Below are 18,000 nucleotides of genomic sequence, written 5' to 3' on the forward strand. Positions count from 1 at the left end.
AAAAACCACACAGAGAACACTTCAATCTCTCTGGTTACTCGATTACACACCTAAAAGTGGAAATTCTTCCACAAAAAATCTTCAAAAACAGCCTCCAATGAAAGACTGCTGAATTGGAATTAATTTGCAAACTGGACACCATTAACTTAGGCTTGAATAAAGACTGGGAGTGGATGTGTCATTACACAAAGTAGAACTATTTCCCCATGTTTATTTCCCCCCCCTACTGTTCCTCCCACGTTCTTGTCAACTGCTGGAAATGGCCCACCTTGATTATCACTACAAAAGGTTTTTTTTCTCTCCTGCTGGTAATAGCTCACCTTACCTGATCACTCTCGTTACAGTGTGTATGGTAACACCCATTGTTTCCTGTGTATATAAAATCTCCCCACTGTATTTTCCACTGCATGCATTCGATGAAGTGAGCTGTAGCTCACGAAAGCTTGTGCTCAAATAAATTTGTTAGTCTCTAAGATGCCACAAGTACTCCTTTTCTTTTTGCGGATACAGATTAACACAGCTGCTACTCTGAACCCTGGTTCTCTTCAATATCTTAATAAATGATTTAGATAATGGCATAGAGAGTACACCTATAAAGTTTGCGGATGATGCCAAACTGGGAGGAGTTGCAAATGCTTTGGAGGATAGGATTAAAATTCAAAATGATCTGGACACACTGGAGAAATGGTCTGAAGTAAATAGGATGAATTCAATAAGGACGAAATGCAAAGTACTGCACTTGGAAAGGAACAATCAGCTGCACACGTGCGAAGTGGAAAATGACTGCCTAGGAAGAAGTACTGCAGAAAGGGATCTGGGGGTTATAGTGGATCACAGGCTAAATATGAGTCAATAGTGTAACACTTGCAAAAAAAAAAAAAAAGCAAACATTCTGGATGTATTAGCAGGAGTGTTGTAAGCAAGACACAAAAAGTAATTCTTATGCTCTACTCCACACTGATAAGGCCTCAGCTGAAGTATTGTCTCCAGTTCTGGGCCCCACATTTCAGGAAGGATATGGACAAATTGGAGAAAGTCCATAGATTAAAGGTCTAGAAAACATGACCTATGAGGAAAGATTGGAAAAAAATGGGTTTTAATCTGAAGAAGAGAAGACTGAGGGGGGACATGATAACAGTTTTCAGGTACATAAAAGGTTCTTACAAGGAAAAGGGTGAAAAATTATTCTCCTTAACTTCAGAAGCTAGGACAAGAAGCAATGGGCTTAAATTGCAGCAAGGGAGGCTTAGGTTGGACAATGAGAAAAACTTCCTAACTGTTAGGGTAGTTAAGCACTGGAACAAATTGCCTCGGGAATTTTTGTCTTTGGAGGTTTTTAAGAACATGTTGGACAAACGCCTGTCAGGGATAGTCTAATTTATTATATGGTCCTGCCTTGAGTGCAGGAGACTGGTCTAGATGACCTCTTGAAGTCCTTTCCAGTCCTACCATTCTATGAAGTGGTCAAAATATTAAAGGTGGCCAGAAAGGAAATAAATGGGGCTTGTAACCTTTTCTAGTTTCTCTGTGGTGTACAACGAGGGCATGGATGGAGTATTTTTTAAAGTTTTTGTTCTGCTTGTTTTTTATATTAGAAGTTCAGGTCTTGTCTAAGCTGGAAGACTAAATAGTGACTTGCCAACAAGTGAAACTGTTCTATCACCAGAGTATGAAAGTTGAGCACTTGAGCGGGGAAGGGCTTTTTAGTCAGACTTTTTCCAGGTACCAGATTTTCAGAAACACTCAGCACCTCTGGTTGGAGATGATTATTGATAGAAGAGTTTAGCTCCCATTAAGGCACCTAAATGAAGCTACCAGGTTTTCAAAAGTGGTAAGTACCCACCAGCTCCCATTGTTCCCAATGGTCACTTATTCAGTAGTCTAAAGGGGAATCACTGGTCACCAAAATAAAATCTGGTCCTCTTAAATCTTATTTGTGTGACCATGTTATACTTCAGGGTTCAGGAAAGAAATCAGTGCATGGACTTTAGTAGGGAGCAAACCAACAAAGGTTTACTGAGGGCAGTCGTTCCTTTTCAGGACCCAGCACAATCGACTGCAACATGTAAGTCTCAAGTAGAACAGTAAACACAATACCTCAGGTCAAAAACGGAACACACTTGCAGGCAACAAAGCGAAAGCAACAGGCCCACACCAGGCCTACATTCCCTCCGGGAGGCCCTAGCATCTAACAGTCTCTAGTTGGGGTTTGGTCTGGGTCTGGGTTCGGGTTTGTCCACCCACCTTCCTTCCCTCCCTCCCTCTAACCCAGCCTGCCTGCCCTTCAGGGAAGTCGCACAAGAAATCAGCTCACCTTTCCAGCCTCCCCTCAGTTGAACTGGCTCTCTCCTTTTGAATACCCCCTTGAAAAATGACTGCTTTTGCAGGGCAAGGGCAGGAGGACAGCTTGAGCCCATAAGAGCTCATTAACCCTTCCCTGAGTTTGTTCACCTCCCATCACAAAACTTTAATTGCTAAATAACATTTTGGATAAAGGCTATTTTTGTTAAAAATTCAACCCTTGGGATATTAGAGCCCACAATGAACATGCTCTAAATCTGAGACTGACAACAGGTCCAACAAAACCAGGAAAAATCAGTCTTAGTATTGCAGATATTTCTGAGGTAAAAAGAAATAAGCCTTAAAGGCAACCTGCATAGAATTTTATTTTAATTAAGATTATGCCCTTTTTTCAGCGCTTTATGATTTATAAAGAATGTCTGATAGTTATGTTTATGTTTTTATTTTTTCTGCTTTTTTTTTTAACTTGGAGGATTGTGCTTTTGTCGCCTTCACAGGGCCCTGGGCTGGAGCCTGGTGGAGTGGGTGGGCCCAGGCTTCCCTACCAAAACCCCCTCTGCAGGTTGAATGGCATAAGCCCTGACCACTAGGTAACAAAGGCAGGAACTATCTTGTTGTATGTAGATGTACGGTACAGTGACCCAAAGACCTTTGGAGGGCATAGGGTTAGACGGAGGTACAGGGATCCCCGGGTTCACCCCACGAATGTCATGTAAGGTCTCTAATGCATGCCCACGTCACACTGATCAACATAATCACTGCAAAATGTATGGTCAGATATTGTGTAAGAAGTTATGTATATACAATGAAAATTATGTTCCTAAGGTCTTGTGAGGCAAACTCGCAGCCAAACCAGGGCTACTCACTCAGCTGCCTCTCTAACAGAATGGGGCTGTGAGCATGGGCATGTACCTGGAGTAGTTCAAGACCTCTCCTGACACCCGCTTCTTCTGCTGGGAGAGGGAGACCTTGGCACACATTTAATGTTGAGTGCACGAGGTTGCAGCCCCTCTTCCAGCGCCTCCAAAACTCCTGCTCCAGTTCTGACTACATTTTTCCCCTCACCTCTTGATTTATGCACACCTCATCTGTGGCCCTACAAAGTCATGAAGCCTCCTCATAAACTTCTTCCTCGCAATGGCCCAATGGGTCTCCTAGCATACCAGGAGGAGGAAGCTGGAGGGGGAGTGCTCTGTGATTGCGGGGCCTATTTCCAATCCCTTCTGCAGTCACATCTCTTGGCACAGTTCCTCTGGGCCATGTCCACTGGCTCCCTGGATGCCTTTGAGGAGCAGTGGGCACTGTCCAGCGTTCTCTGCTAGGTGTCCCGCTCTAGATTCCTGATTTTGAACCTGTAACCTAATATCTGGTTAAAAAAAGTTTCTGAGCCTGTACTCCTTTAATCTTCTTATCAAATAGAAATACATTAGCCACATTTGTTATGCATAAATGATATTTATTGTCATAATGGCCATGTCTACATTACCCGCTGGATCGGCGGGTAGTGATCGATCTATCAGGGATTGATTTATCGCGTCTAGTGTAGACGTGATAAATTGATCCCCGATCGCTCTGCCGTCGACTCCAGAACTCCACCACGGCGAGAGGCGGAACTGGAGTTGACGGGGGAGCGGCCACCATCGATCCCGCGCCGCGAGGACGCAAAGTAAGTGATTCTAAGTCGATCTAAGATGTCGACTTCTCGTAGCTGAAGTTGCGTATCTTAGATCGATCCCCACCCCCCAGTGTAGACCAGGCCAATGAATAGTTTTGTAAGACCCTCTGGCCAAACATGTCAGTTCACTCTTTTCAAAAACATCCTGGAAACAGTTTGAAGCGGTTTTCTCAATATTGTTAGAAGAAGTAGACTAGCTCAAGGACATCAGTGCTGCTGCTGACAGGAGCAAGATCCTACCCTAGCAATCTCTACTCCAGTAGCACCCTATTTTGAATAAGATTAATTGATAACCAAATGTATAGCTTTATCCAAACAATGCATTTCTAATATCTGCATGTACATAACAGAGAAATACAATAATGAAGGAGCTGCTATGACCTATTGTCAGTAATGCTCAGCTTAAAATGTTTGCTAGTGCTCGTTAACTCAATGGCCAAAATTGCTGCTAAGGGAACTATTAAAGCCCATCAAGACAAAATTCTGTCTTTAAAGATGTTTTGTACAGGGATTTACACAATATTTCTTTATGCTACACCAAGTGTATAAACAAATGTTTTTAAAAAGGATTTAAATAGAGCATGAAGATGTACAATAGCCCTCAACAGCTCAGCGGGAGCCATTCAATGTGTATTCTGAATAACAAGTGGTTTGTTTTTTTTTAAATCACTCTCGCAATTAAAAATTTAAAAATTGCCTCAGCACTCAGGCATTTCTGTGTTGTTTTCCTCCTTTTATTAGACCTGATATTAAACACAAACTCAGCAGGTGAGCAGGAAAGGCTCAAGTGTGGCAGTTAGCCACAGTCTTGGGTAGAGAACTTTGCAGAGCCACACCTGCCCAAGAAAGCGACTCCCACTCTCAATTCCCCAGTGTGCAGGGAGAATGTGCAAAGTGTATCATTCTGTGGCTATGACCCCTTAGAATGATTTTTGCCTGAGGAGTGCAAAGAAGGACCAGTCCCTGCAGTCCCCTAATTACAGGGACTGATTGTTCCTAATCCTTGTGTAAGGTGCTCAAGATGAGAAGAAAGACTCTTGCATTCTCCACATCTATCCATGCTAGGGCAGGAACACTCTAATCCTAAGCGTTTGACTTCAATACTCTGAATATTTAGAAATTGTGAGTTGTACGTGCTGTGACGAGGCCTCAATTTCTGTTCTTTTTCCAATCTCAACTTGTCTTTTTACAAGGGTGAACTTCCTAATTCTTCTTATTTTACTGCACAAAGTTGAATGAGAAGATAAAATGGGGATGACTTTGACTCTCACTGACTTCTTTCAGTGCTGCCTTCCTGTACGGTTCTTTCTTAAGTTTCCTTAGCTTGTTTGCATTTTATTGGGTAATGCCTTTGTTGACTATCCAATTCTGCCTGGGCAATGGCAGCCTGTCACCACCAGAACAGTTGTGTAGCTTTGTGTATATTGGAATGAGTCTTGCAAAAAGCAGGAAATTAATTATAAAGCAAGGCATGCTGCACTACAGGCACCGCTCTCTAATTGCTCTCACTAGCTGACATCATACAGAGTGACAGCAGCAATAAATAGTTCTGTCCAAAGTCAAATTATGTTTAAAAGCAACACGGAAAGCTGCCCAGTTTAAAGGTGAATGAAAACAACAGGCAGCTTAGCCTAGCAGGTAGTATGTGGTTTAAACTTAAAACTTCCTTCTCCTTTAGATTAAGCTTCAGATAATGTACAGTCCCATTGTTTCACTTACTACTACTAATGAATAAGTTAGATGATGGTGGTGATAGAGAAGCCAAATGATCATTGTATATACCTGCTTCAGTAAACAAAAATCCAGGAGACAGCGTTTGTTACAACAGTGCTATGTTTGAATGGAACATCAAGATACCAGGTTCCAGGCTATGTGATAGAAGCACGTTTGGCTACAGGAATATGCACAGGTTTGGGAATCAGGATCTCCTGCTGCCACTGACTTACTATGGAGCCTGGGGTAAATTGCTATGTGTAAAATGGGGCAAATATTTCTTACCCACCTTTCCAGTAACGGGGTCATCGGGAAATGGCATTTCCATCTATCCAAAATTCCACTATTTCAAAATTTGTCTTCATTCAGCATCAGAACAAAATGTCATTTTTTAAAAATTTCCTAATAAATGAAGCTTTTAAAAAAAGTTTGTTTCAGATCAATAGAAACATTGTATCAACAGAATTGAAATGCTTCATTTTGGTTTTGACTTTTAACATTTTTCTTCCATTTTAATATTGTATTTTAATACAAAAGAAAAGAACAATTATTTCAGAAAGTAAAGTTTCTTTTCAAAGTAAAAAATCAAAAATGCTTCGTTTCAATTTTTTTCAAACTCAAATTTTGTCAAAATTGACACATTCCTGTGCAATGTTTCAATTTCAATAATGTTCCAACACAGAAACATTTAGTTAGAAAATTATTGACCAGCTCTATAAGGTGGCATTAGTTATTGGTTGTACAATACTTTGAACAGGTAGAACGCTAACTAAATGCTGTGTATTGTTTTCCCTGATGTGAGTGGCTTTTCAGCATTTGCTTTTGTGGAGAGGACGGTGAGTGCTATGTAGAAGAGGAACACTTGAGAGAGCCAAATAGCCATTTTTCTTCTGTATAATTCACAATTTTACAGTTCCTGATTTGGTTAGGCCCTCAAGACAGAACAATTCTGTGGCCCCATAGTTGCAGAATCCAGGGGAATTTGGCCATAGGACCCAATCCTACACAGTACTGAGCTTTACTTCAATAGAAATTGAAGGGTCTCAGCACGTTGTATGACTGAGCCCATAATATATCAACTCGGGGCAGCTGGCTGGAGTCCCTACCGCTAAAAACAGAACTAGAAAGAATCCTCAAAGTTTTAACCCCTCCCCCCCATTAGAAAGCTTATATTTTGCCCAGCAAAATGAAGTCCCGTAATTATAACTGGCTTTCTTCTGCTCCTAGAGTCCAATATCTTTTCTTCAGTTTGCATCTTATTTCAGATGATTCTGGGTTTGAAATAATTCCACCAGTCTACCCAAGGAAGGTATGTTGCAAAATCCCAAAAGTATTTTTTATTTAAAATGTTACTATCATAAAATTTCAGACTATGAACTGAAGACTTTGGATTCACATTCAAACCTCTTTTGTTTAAATAGATATATATATACGCAGTCACAAAACATAAAACATGCTGCAATGATACAAATATATTTTTGATATGAAAATTACAGTACATTTTAAACCATGGAAAGAAATTGAGGCACTAGACTGTACATCAGTTCTGTTCTGCACTGGTAGTGAAGCGGATAAGATTGCTTTAAATTAACAAAATAATTTTATTTCCTTTTTTTGTTATTTGGTGAACATATCTTTACAGGTCATTTCAAATAATGTGCTTTGTTGTGAAATGTCACTGATTTCAGTTCCATGGGGAGTCTTCGTTTTAGACCTAAAACACACTTATACAACATGTATCGCTGCCACACTATGAAAAATAATCATTTTATTGAATTTACAACTCAAAAAACCAACAACTATTAAATAATTAGTCCTTACAGTGGATAGTTTATATTACACTGCATTGGCCATTTAAACAAATGACATTTAATAAATACATAGGAATGTCTTATTTACGCCTTCGTTCGTAATTCTGTGCTGTGTTCTTTTCAGAGAACCCTAGGGGAAAAAAGTGTAAGTGTTGTATAAATATAATAAGCACCAGGAGTCATATAAAACATAGCAAGTTTTATGTATCACCACATTTCACTGTGTTGCACCATTTAGTTCTGAGCAATATATTAAGGGCCTGAGCCTAATGAGATTATCAGTACTCTCAACTCCCAATTACGTCAGTAAAAGTTGAGGGCTTTCAGCTCCTTTCAAGATTGGGCCTATATGCTTTATTTCCTCAATGCAGTTTGCTCCTGGAAGCTGTGTGTGTATGCTAGCTCCCCAGTAGTCTCAATCCCAGCCATTCTGAGGAGTGGGACCTTAAGTCACTTCCAGATTAGGGGTGAGCTATGGGGCTCACCCACAACCCACTGCAGATCTCCTAGGATCTGTAATAGGTCATATCCATCTGCATGGAGGCTTTGAACCTCTGTGCTAGCTCTGTATGCTGGATGACCACCGTGGCTTTTTTGACAGATGGTTCGAATGGTGCCTTGCTACTAGGAATTCCACTGACCACTGCTGTCCCCAGGATCCCTCTGAAAGGAGGACCTTCTCACTGGGGCAGGTGGAAAACTTAAGATACCCTCAGGCACACCTCTCCCTGATACTCTCCAGAAGGCCAGCTGAAGGAACTATGTTCCTTCTCCTCAGAGAGACCTCCCACCCACTGCCTGTCCCAACTCACTCCTGCCTCACATTTATCAACAAACTGTTTGCAGAGGGAATGGTGGATGCTGCTATGAAGACAGCTGACCTCCCCTTCCACCGTAAGGGGACAGATGTGTGTGGAGAGTCCTGGTCTAGCCTTTTGCATCTCCCATACTAGTTTTGCTTTTTTAAACAAAAGCACAAACCAACAGGGTCTTTAGGATTGCTCTCCTGTCTTGCCACTGGCACTAATTTCCTCACATAGTGCCCCATAGAAGGTGGGAGGTCTCAGCTGTGCCGTCTGCCTCTGTTCTAGAGCAGGTTTCCAAGTGGTAGCTGTGCTAGTCTGTATCAGCAAAAAGAATGAGGAGTACTGAGGTGCCTTGTTCTTTGTTCTAGAGCAGCAGTTCTCAACTATGGAGTGGCCCTCCCAAAGGAGTGTGTGTGTGCGCGCGTGTGTGTGCGTGTGTGTAAACAACTGCAGACACAAAGAAGCAGGGCCCGATCAAATAAGTTTGAGAAGCCCTGTTCTAGAGGAATTCTTCAAGCAGCCATAAACCAAAACCTCTGCATCTTCCAAAAGTCTGTTTTAGGGGATTCATTGCTTTTCCTTTTTAATCATAATTATATCTGCCTCTAAGCCAGAAGGCTGTGTCATGGATCATGAGGGAGACCTTTCCCCCATTCTGACATCAAGAATATTCCTAGCCATGCTCAGTAAAGCATGCAGATGCATAACTATTACATGCAAATGCCCTGCTAATTTTGAGGGATCCAGTGCTGCACATCTGGAGTTATGACTCTGCTCCATAGGAGTTAAGGAAAAACCAAGCAAGGGCCCAAATTAAAGAAACAGCTTTCAGGGTGTGTCTAATTAAACACTAAAACAATACTCTCTGGTTAAGTTTTGATAATATCTTACTTTCTTTAGCAGAAAGTAAGGTATTACTATTGAATTCACTGAACAAGTATTCTGGACTAAACACAAATCATGATCTGCAATGGTATTGGAACAATTTTTATAGTGGGCTGCTGAAAACCGCTGAACAAACTAAACCCTATATATGATGGAAACCACTTCAAGCCAGGGGGTGCTGCCATGCCCCCAGTACCTGCAATTCCTGTACCCCTTATCAGTATAAATTCCCCTGGCATTTATGGTTATTTAGTTATCATGGTTATCTGCAGGCCATTGATTTTAATGAGGCTCTGAGTGGGTGCATGGTTCTGCCTGCATTAACTTTTTGCAGATCAAGGCATTACATATTGGAACCTGCTTTACTGAGACAGGAAATGTTCGGCAAATCACCAGGATTATGGTACCACGGGACCTCTAATTTAAATTTCCACCCACCAGAAGGGACATTAGCATAGCTTTCATACAAAGCCTCTAATGCCAGGACTTAGTAATTTTCTGGAGAAATTGTATTAGCCAGCGAGGGGAGAAACCCAGCACATTTCCAACATGTAACTTTACTCTTAAATGAAGAAAATCTTCCTGACGAACCTTTCCCTGGTCTGTATAGGGGCAAACAATGTTGCAGTTGTGGTTGAATTGCATACTTTTTAACAGAAGCAGAATCAAACCTTTACTATTCCACCCTCATTTCCCCAACTAGGCAGAGGAGTATGAATGCTAAATTCTAAGAAACTGGTTTACCTATCAGGCTGGTATGTTACTATTAGAAAGCCTGACTGTCTACAACTTCATTATTCATCCTGGTTATAGTTAACTAACCACACAGTTGTATTCTAACTATACCAGCAAATTTGAAAGTAATCAAAGAAGAGCATTTTACACTCACTGCATTTCCGATTTTCATACTTAAAATAATAAGGTAAATTTAATCCCAAAGTAAACTGAAGCAGATTTATCACTTGATGCCATTTGCTATTATAGCAGCAAATATGTATTACAAGTATACGTACATTTAATCACTATTACCCTCACAGTAAGAGCAACTATACTGAATTGCTCCTGATTCAGGGAAATTTGCAAAACTAGTTAGGATATAGAGACCTATACTACATCTTTGACTACAGTCTAGTTAAAAATAAAATCACTGACAACTGTAATTACAGAAAATAGTTTACAATGTGCACCTGTGTAATATCAAAATGTTTGTGGCCATTTAACTTTTATAATCCATTTAACAAAACAATGAGAATTATTTCAGTAGCTTTAAACAGACATTAGATCACTTTAAAAAAAAATCCTTTTCTGGATAGCTAACTAATGCTTTGTGGATAAGGCAAGTTATAGCCAACGGAAGACTGGAGTTATCCATATGCAATATTCACAATAAAGACAGGCAAGATTAAGGGAAATGTAGATAATATGGGGAAAGGGGAGGGAAAGTCATGGTGAGCACTTGTCTGCAATACTTTAGTAGTTTAAAGTGCTGCTTCACTTTGTTTATTGAGTCATTATTTGAATGTAAAATTAAAAGTTCACAAAAGTTGTGAATGTTTAACAAATAAAACCTTTACACCTTGTGGCAAAAGATGGGGCCACTTTTGATGGGAGGACTTTAACCTCACAGTCAGTAGTGTACAAGATAAAAACAGTTTCCCATTAAACCTCCAAAAGTCAGTTGGTGCAGGAGGTAGTGCACCTTCTACCTGAGGTGATCTAGATTCAAATCCTCTGAGAACTGGAACAACATGGATGCTACAGGTCAGGATTGAGGGGCTTAAGCAGAATTCTTTAGGGAAATTTAGATGGCACCTGCTGAACTGTGCCTGGCTCAAGCTATTGCCCATCCTCCCTCATTTTCATAAGCACTGAAATGACCTTCAGATTAAAATATTTTTGTTAAGCAACTTTTCCCCCTCTCATAAGAGCTCATCTGTCATTTATGAATTGCCTCATGTCAAGACTGCTTCTTCAGTTTATTGGGAGAGAATGAAACGGTAATAGTAGAATTAAGAGGTAGTTTTAGTCTTAGCCATTGTTTATACATACCAGAATTTAAAGATCTTTTGCCCATAAGTCCAACAAAGGAGTCTGTTTTATACCCTGAAAAAATATATTTGGGGGTGTTTTAATACATTTTCAATATGCAGTTTTTCTGAGGCAATTTGTTTGCATGAGAAATACAAGGAAGATGTAGACTCCACAAATATTCTTCCTACTTACTAAAGTTGATACCACTTGAAATGTAGTATAAATGGAGAATGCACATCATCCTCACCTATCTCATCGGGTCTGATCCAGAGCTAGTAAGTGCCTTTCCATTGTGGCTAAAAACAGACCATGACCAGATAACTGATGCCAATTTTGACCTCACTGTAGTCCAATGGTAGAACGTCCAGTGATTTCAATAGAAGACTGATCAGGCCCTATAGGTTGACAGACTTCTGCTTCCTATATCTTGGGTCTGTTCGATTATCTGTTCCATGAATTATTTCACATAAATGTTTCCTGCTGTCATATGGACCAAAGGACTCTAAGGGCCAAATTATGGAGTCCTTAGTCATGCTGGTTAGTCAAAGGACTACACAGAAGTAAATGCTAAGTACCTACCAATATGTGTTAGGGCTCCACAGCCTGGCCTATACAGGATTTTTAACTTTTCTCGTGAGGCCACATTTTGCAGTCCTTATTCCATTTGTGACCCTGGAAGCACTGACTGAGGCTTGTTAAGAGTTGCAGGATTTAGCCCATAATGTATGCGGCACCTGTAGCAGTTGCTAGCCTGATTTCAAACAATGAGAGAAACACTTCGAAAAGGATCTACTTCTATTTTACTATTCTGATGTGAACAAAGTGTGCAAATTCCTCTTTGGAAAGAGTTTTATCCTGTATTATGAACACATAATCAAGGAAATTACCATAAAACCTCTCAGAGGTCATTCTCTCTGATCTTCATAGAGTCGACATTTGAAGGCTATAATTTTGGCTTCAACCAGTAGCTACATCTGGTTATCTGGCATGAGCTTCGGATAAGACTTTTTAAAATTGTCATTCAGACAAGTAATCCCAGTGATAAAGTCTAGGTGTTGGCACAGAACTCTGGCATGTTTTTAACCTCCTTGGATAGCTAAGGTCTCACAAAATGTAAAATCATCAATCTTTACTTATTAAAAGCCATGCTTTTGGATTTCATCTAAGCATCTTTGACAGTTCCAGAGGGGGAAAAAATACATCTCAGTGTGAATGATATGATTTCTCCTGGGTGACATACAAGAATGAAGGAGTCCACACTGATTCATCTTGGCAGGTGCACTTGCTTATGTGACAACTCATTCATCAGTTAGATATAATATAACTTAATTTAGAACATTGATATATCTCAAGTGTAAACTTTGGATCAGGAATCAAACCAGGGATCTGAAGTTATGGTTTGCTTGCTTCTGCCATCTAAATCCATGTATCTTGATTTTGGGAGTAATCCCATACTGACTGTGAGAAAGCCCCAAAGAGGGGCTGTTCAGAGTAGGTAACCATGATCAAGCCTATCTCTAGTTATATTATTTGGTAAACCCAGAGCTAGAAATATTTCGCTTCCACTCTTGGTTTCAGTGTTTTTAGTAAGAAACACTAACATTCCAAGCTATGGTGACACAACAGAAACCTCAAAATTAGAACAATTCAGTTTCTCACTTTGTACTTGTTTAGATAATTGTTTAGGAAAAAAATCGTTTCCAACTTACTTTTATGAGAGATTTGGCCATATCCTAGAGGAAGGGGGAAAAAAAGTAGCTTTAATAGTGATAAATATAAAAAAGTGATCTCTATGTGATGTCTATGAAGAAATAGAAACAACCTTGTAATTGGTATATTCCCAGTCTTGGAGAATTAGTGCAATAATTTACTGCTAGATCAATCATTGAGCTATACAGTATATTAATGACTAAAATATAGTATCTTCTATAAATCAAGACACAATTAGTTAACTTTCATTAAGACTCAAAATAGTTATTTCCCCCGTTCTTAATCTATTAAACCTTTTGAACTAGAAATCAGGACAATAATAATTTAAAGGCATACATTCCAGCCCACAAGATCTCATTTGATTATTTTCTTAATTGTGTTTACAAAATGTGTGTGCACTTAAGAATTGTTTACTATGAAGACCAAATCATATGTCCGCTGTTTTTCCAAATGATGGATTAATTTTATATTAAATAGAAAACACTTACAGTAGCTGGAATACATTTAATTTATATTTAAAAAACAAATTATAAAGTATTATAAAAGGCACAGATAGTTATGCTGAAAAGAGGTCTACAATGATGTATCTTTGAGATGGTCCTGAAAATAATCCGGACATAAAATGGTACTCAAAATAATTTATGCTGATTGTACCCTGGGGAGCAAAATGAAATAGGTTTCCACATCTGTGTGTTTGCTTTCTCTTAAAGCATTTAGGGTCAGATTTACATTTGCCAGGGGTGACTGTAAGTCTCACTCATGACAGGAAAAAAAAAAAACCTGAAACAAATTCCCATTTTATCCTCATTACCTCTTCTTCAAAATGAGTTGTCATAAACTGGGTGCAGTCCAGTTCAAAGACACTACATGAACTGAAATGCCTATAGTGCCTCCTCAATAGCAGAGAGAACTGTGAACTGTGAAGTGGTTTAAAAGGCAGGAGGCTAAAAGGACCCTTAGGTTCGGATGTGTGTAAATCAGTCCTCTAGCACAGAAAGGGAATGCAATCTCACCAGCATCTCGTTTGCCCATTAACCCGTAGAACTGCTGGGGTCTGGGTCTCCTGGCAATTCTCTGCAGAAAGTGTTCCAAGGGTAAGGGCAGCTCCTCCTGAAATGTAGAGGGGAGTGTCAGCATTTTAAGCAGCACAGCCCTGGAGATCCGGGAGGGGGGAAAAAAACCCGGGGAGTCCCAGGAACAGCATCCAGCAAATTAAAACTACGCCCCAGCAGCCCCGTTACAAACTTCTGGCTGCCGGTCCGTGCTGCACCGGGCACGCCTGCTGCCTGCCTGTGGACTCTGCACCGCGAGTGCTCGAGAAGAAGCGGCTGTAGGGTAAGGGCAATCTGAACCGGGATCGAACCGGAGCGGCGCCTTTCTTGCCAAAGGGGGAATTTCGATCCGTTTGGATTCTGGTGGCTAGCCTGGAGGAAAACTATGTTGTGCGTGCACGTCCGATCAGGGTTGGTCACCTTCCCCCGCCGCCTTAGCTAGGCTGGCCAGTCCCAGGGGAACCGCCACGTGCCCGGGCTGCAGGCCACACGCTTTGCGGTAAGCGCCTGAATACGCGGCAGCAGCCGTCTGGCAACAGGTGTCCGCAGGGGAACGGGGACGGGCCAAGAGACGCGGAGAGCGGGGGGCCCAGCGGCCCCAAGGGCGGCGCGGCCACGCCTCAGAGGAGGGAGACCCGGCGCGGGGGAATGGGCATTTTCACTCTGGCTGGGCCGGGTCGCCCCCGCTGGGTGTGGCCGGCGGCGGAGCCGGCGGCTCGCACGGAGCGGGAAGGAGGCACGTGTTGCCAGAGTTGGGTCCTGTGGCCGGGTTATTTTTTAAACGAGTCCACTCGTACGTCCCGGGGAAAGCGGGTCGGTTGGGCTATTGCACGCGGAGGCAAAAGTTACGTTGCCGCGGCACTGCCAAGTGTTGCCCCACGGCTCGCCGCCCAGCCCAGCCCACCCCACAGAGAGCCACCCGACTCGGACAGACCTGGGAGTAATGCCCCCCCAGCGCGCACGCACTCATCCCCGCCTCACTGCGGCTGCCTCGCCCCGCTCCCTCCCTGCTCGGAGCTCCCAGTCTACCCGTTACGGCTTCATAGCCGCACGCAAACTGCGTTGGGAGCGAGGTGTTTCACTGCGTAACAGCTTTCCCCGGTGTCACTCGGCTCCCTTCCCTCCTCCTCCGTGAGGGCAACGACTCGCAAGTTGCTCGCGCTCTCGCAGAGGGGGAGCCTCTGTTAAACTTGGTGTGAAAGCGACACGCAGTTACCTGGACCAGAAGCGGGTTTGGGAGCCACCCAAAGACAGTAACCGTTTAACGCACTGGACCCGCATATTAAAGGACTAACTGCTGGCAGTTACCGAGCAATTCATTGGCAGTCGTCACCTCTCGGTCTTAAACGGAAATGGGTTGTATCGTTTATAAATTAGGAAATGTAACGATAAGACACATTGCAAGACAAAGATCAGAATCCTCTCACCTGACGGGCGCCCAAAGCTCATGCATTTACTTATAAAAGCTGCCCCTCGACTTACTTGCATGAGCTGCGCATTTCCAGGCTCTCTAGCTCACCTTGAGTTGGTCAGTGTCGGACCAGTCAGACCAGTAATTCAGATCATCATTGGCTCCGATTTCTTCTGCAAATACTTGCGCTGAAATTAGGAAAAACACTGCAAAAGCGACGAGGATTTTCATCTTCGCCTCTCCTCCTGCTAGGCAGTACCCCTAGTGCGGTGGGTGGGTGGCGGACAAGTGTCCCGAGCCCTCCGGCCAGTTGCTCGAAGTTGCTGTCTGCTGTAACAAAGAAAAGAAAGGCGTGAGTACTGCATATAACTCCTCTCCCCCTCCGCATCCGTCCCAAGAGGAACCGCGCATCGCAGCATAGACAAGATCTAACGAGCAAAGCAATAGGCAGGAGGAATCACCACCTAGGTCCTAACAACAGAGTCTCCGCACAGAGGAATGTGCTACAGCGGCTGGCGCGTCCCGGGGCTGAGCGCACTTACTGCAATGGGGAAGCGCGACGCTCTCCGCTGCTCTCTCCTAGCGTGTCTGAATGCACGCCCGAGAGCTCTCCAGTTTATATACCTGGAGATGGGGAGGGCCAAGGGAGCTTCATTTGCCTAAATCTAATTACTTCCTTGTAGTTATGTGAAACACGTGACAGGCCCCCCCCCCCCAGCTGTACTTTGCGATCAATAGTCAATTACTCTGAGCATCCCTTCCTTCCTCTTTCCCTCTGACCCCCGGAAGGAGCCTTTCCTTGGAGGTGACCCCTTGAGTGTCCGTGTCCACCACAAACTACATTTCTTTTGGGTTTCAAATGACGCAAAGTCTGCGCAGAAGGCGCCCATCTCCAACCCGCAACTCCTGCCATCCGCTCAGAGACGGATTTTGATCCACTGTCCCCTGACACCAAAGATTAGTCATCAGAGCAGAGCAAGTGACGCATTCCAGGCACTCAAAGCAACTTCATGATAATATTTCACACGTCAGGGCAGGTGCACTGAAAATGAGCTGAAGGGACCCCTAAGTATTACTACAAGAAAACCGAAGAATCACTTTAAACACTTGAAAATAACGCCCATGCCCGGCATTCCTTAATGAAAGCTACAATTAATTAGGAAGCTATTACACAACAGTGCGACTCCTCTGTAGAACATTCAGTATTGATCACCTAATGCAAATTAAAAGGAATGAATCCTGGCTTCTTGTCATCTTGGATAGCTCAATACACATTAATTTATCAGGGGATTATTGCATTGTCCTCAGACGCCCAATACAGTTGCAGGATCTCTTTCTGTTGGTACTTTGGAAGAAAAGACATGGAATGGAAATGATGAAGGTTTAGTTTGCATTAAGGGTCAGATCCAAAGCCCTCTGAAATCAATGGGAACCTTTCCACTGACTCCAGTGATATTTGGATCAGGTCCTTTTACGTCTTTAGTACATCAGATGCATTTTTCTATAACACATCTCTTGAAAAAAAATGTTTGCTCTGTTTTTTTGTTTCTCTTTCTTGAAGGGACACAGATCTGATAATAGATTGCATTTAACCTCTGAAAAGGATGTCAGATGTAGGGTACCCACTGAAAGATTTGCTGGCAAGTGAAAGCAGTACAACAGAAGCTTCTTTGGGCTACAGTTCTTCATTTTCCAGATTCTCCCTCTCCCTCTTTTCTGTTTCTCTCGTGGTTATAAAAGATGTGGTTTTGAAAGTAATTTGCACTTTACCACTTTGGGTGTGAATTATGGTAAGAGATGATAATACCAACAGTAAAATTGCACTGATGAGAAACAAGTCCCTACAGAAAAAAAATTAGCTTTTGCTGGGATATTTGACTGCAGCTCTTACCATCTCCCACTCTCTCTCTCTCTCCCCTAATTGAAACATTGCTTATTTTTGTGCATGTTATAGAAATACATTATCTTACCTTTATGTTTAAACTATATATTCTCCCTGTAATATTATTTCTTTAGATGGTCTTGTCCTGCTCACAGCAGTTTAGCATGTAAACAGATATGAGTTCTGAGACATAATTACATTACACTCAGGAACATTTATGTCTAGACATCGATATATCCCACTACCGAATCTTCTAATATAAGGCAGCTGAATGATAAAGATTTGGGGTCAAACTCTCTGATGGTACAAATGACTTTACTGGAGTGGTGCCAATCTACTCCAACAGAGAATGTGGACTTTTATCCTTTTTCATTTGACAGTTTTGTGTGACTTATGACATTCAACTCAGATAACCATTTAGCTTCCCTTGCAGTTCACATAGCTGGTCTGTCTTATTTAAGGATACTTATATGCCCGATGATGTTCATTTAACTTTAGCTGTACACCAGCACCTGTATTGGCAGAATGTGCATTAGTGCTGTCTAGATAAACCACTTAATTCAAGGCATGGCAGTAACTATTAATATTTTTAGAAAGGAAGACATTTTCCAGGAAATGGCAATTTGTTTTCTGACTCCATTGTTCCTATTGTTTCAGAATGCTGTTACTGAAATGGCCCTTCTAACACAATTTTAAGCCTCCCTCCCAGAATGGCCCATTGAC

General features: G+C 42.0%; 1 protein-coding gene across 3 annotated transcripts; it reads right to left on the minus strand.

Moving 5' to 3' along the window:
* Positions 1-6,999: 6,999 nt before the first annotated feature.
* On the minus strand, positions 7,000-16,095 carry TAC1 (tachykinin precursor 1). 3 transcript variants are annotated; one of them, XM_007061795.3, is made up of 6 exons: positions 15,938-16,095; positions 15,504-15,725; positions 13,946-14,042; positions 12,932-12,955; positions 11,241-11,294; positions 7,000-7,630 (listed from the first exon to the last, which is right to left on the minus strand). In XM_007061795.3, the coding sequence occupies exons 2-6, from the start codon at positions 15,624-15,626 to the stop codon at positions 7,581-7,583; spliced, it is 348 nt and encodes a 115-aa protein (XP_007061857.2). In that variant the 5' UTR covers positions 15,627-15,725; positions 15,938-16,095; the 3' UTR covers positions 7,000-7,580. The 3 variants fall into 3 exon arrangements, with proteins under 3 accessions (XP_007061857.2, XP_037747577.1, XP_007061858.2); XM_037891649.2 differs by having other exon boundaries at positions 15,504-15,722; positions 15,938-16,079; XM_007061796.3 differs by lacking the exon at positions 11,241-11,294.
* Positions 16,096-18,000: the final 1,905 nt, after the last annotated feature.

Source organism: Chelonia mydas, chromosome 2, assembly GCF_015237465.2.
Source record: "Chelonia mydas isolate rCheMyd1 chromosome 2, rCheMyd1.pri.v2, whole genome shotgun sequence".
NCBI classification, from domain to species: Eukaryota; Metazoa; Chordata; order Testudines; family Cheloniidae; genus Chelonia; species Chelonia mydas.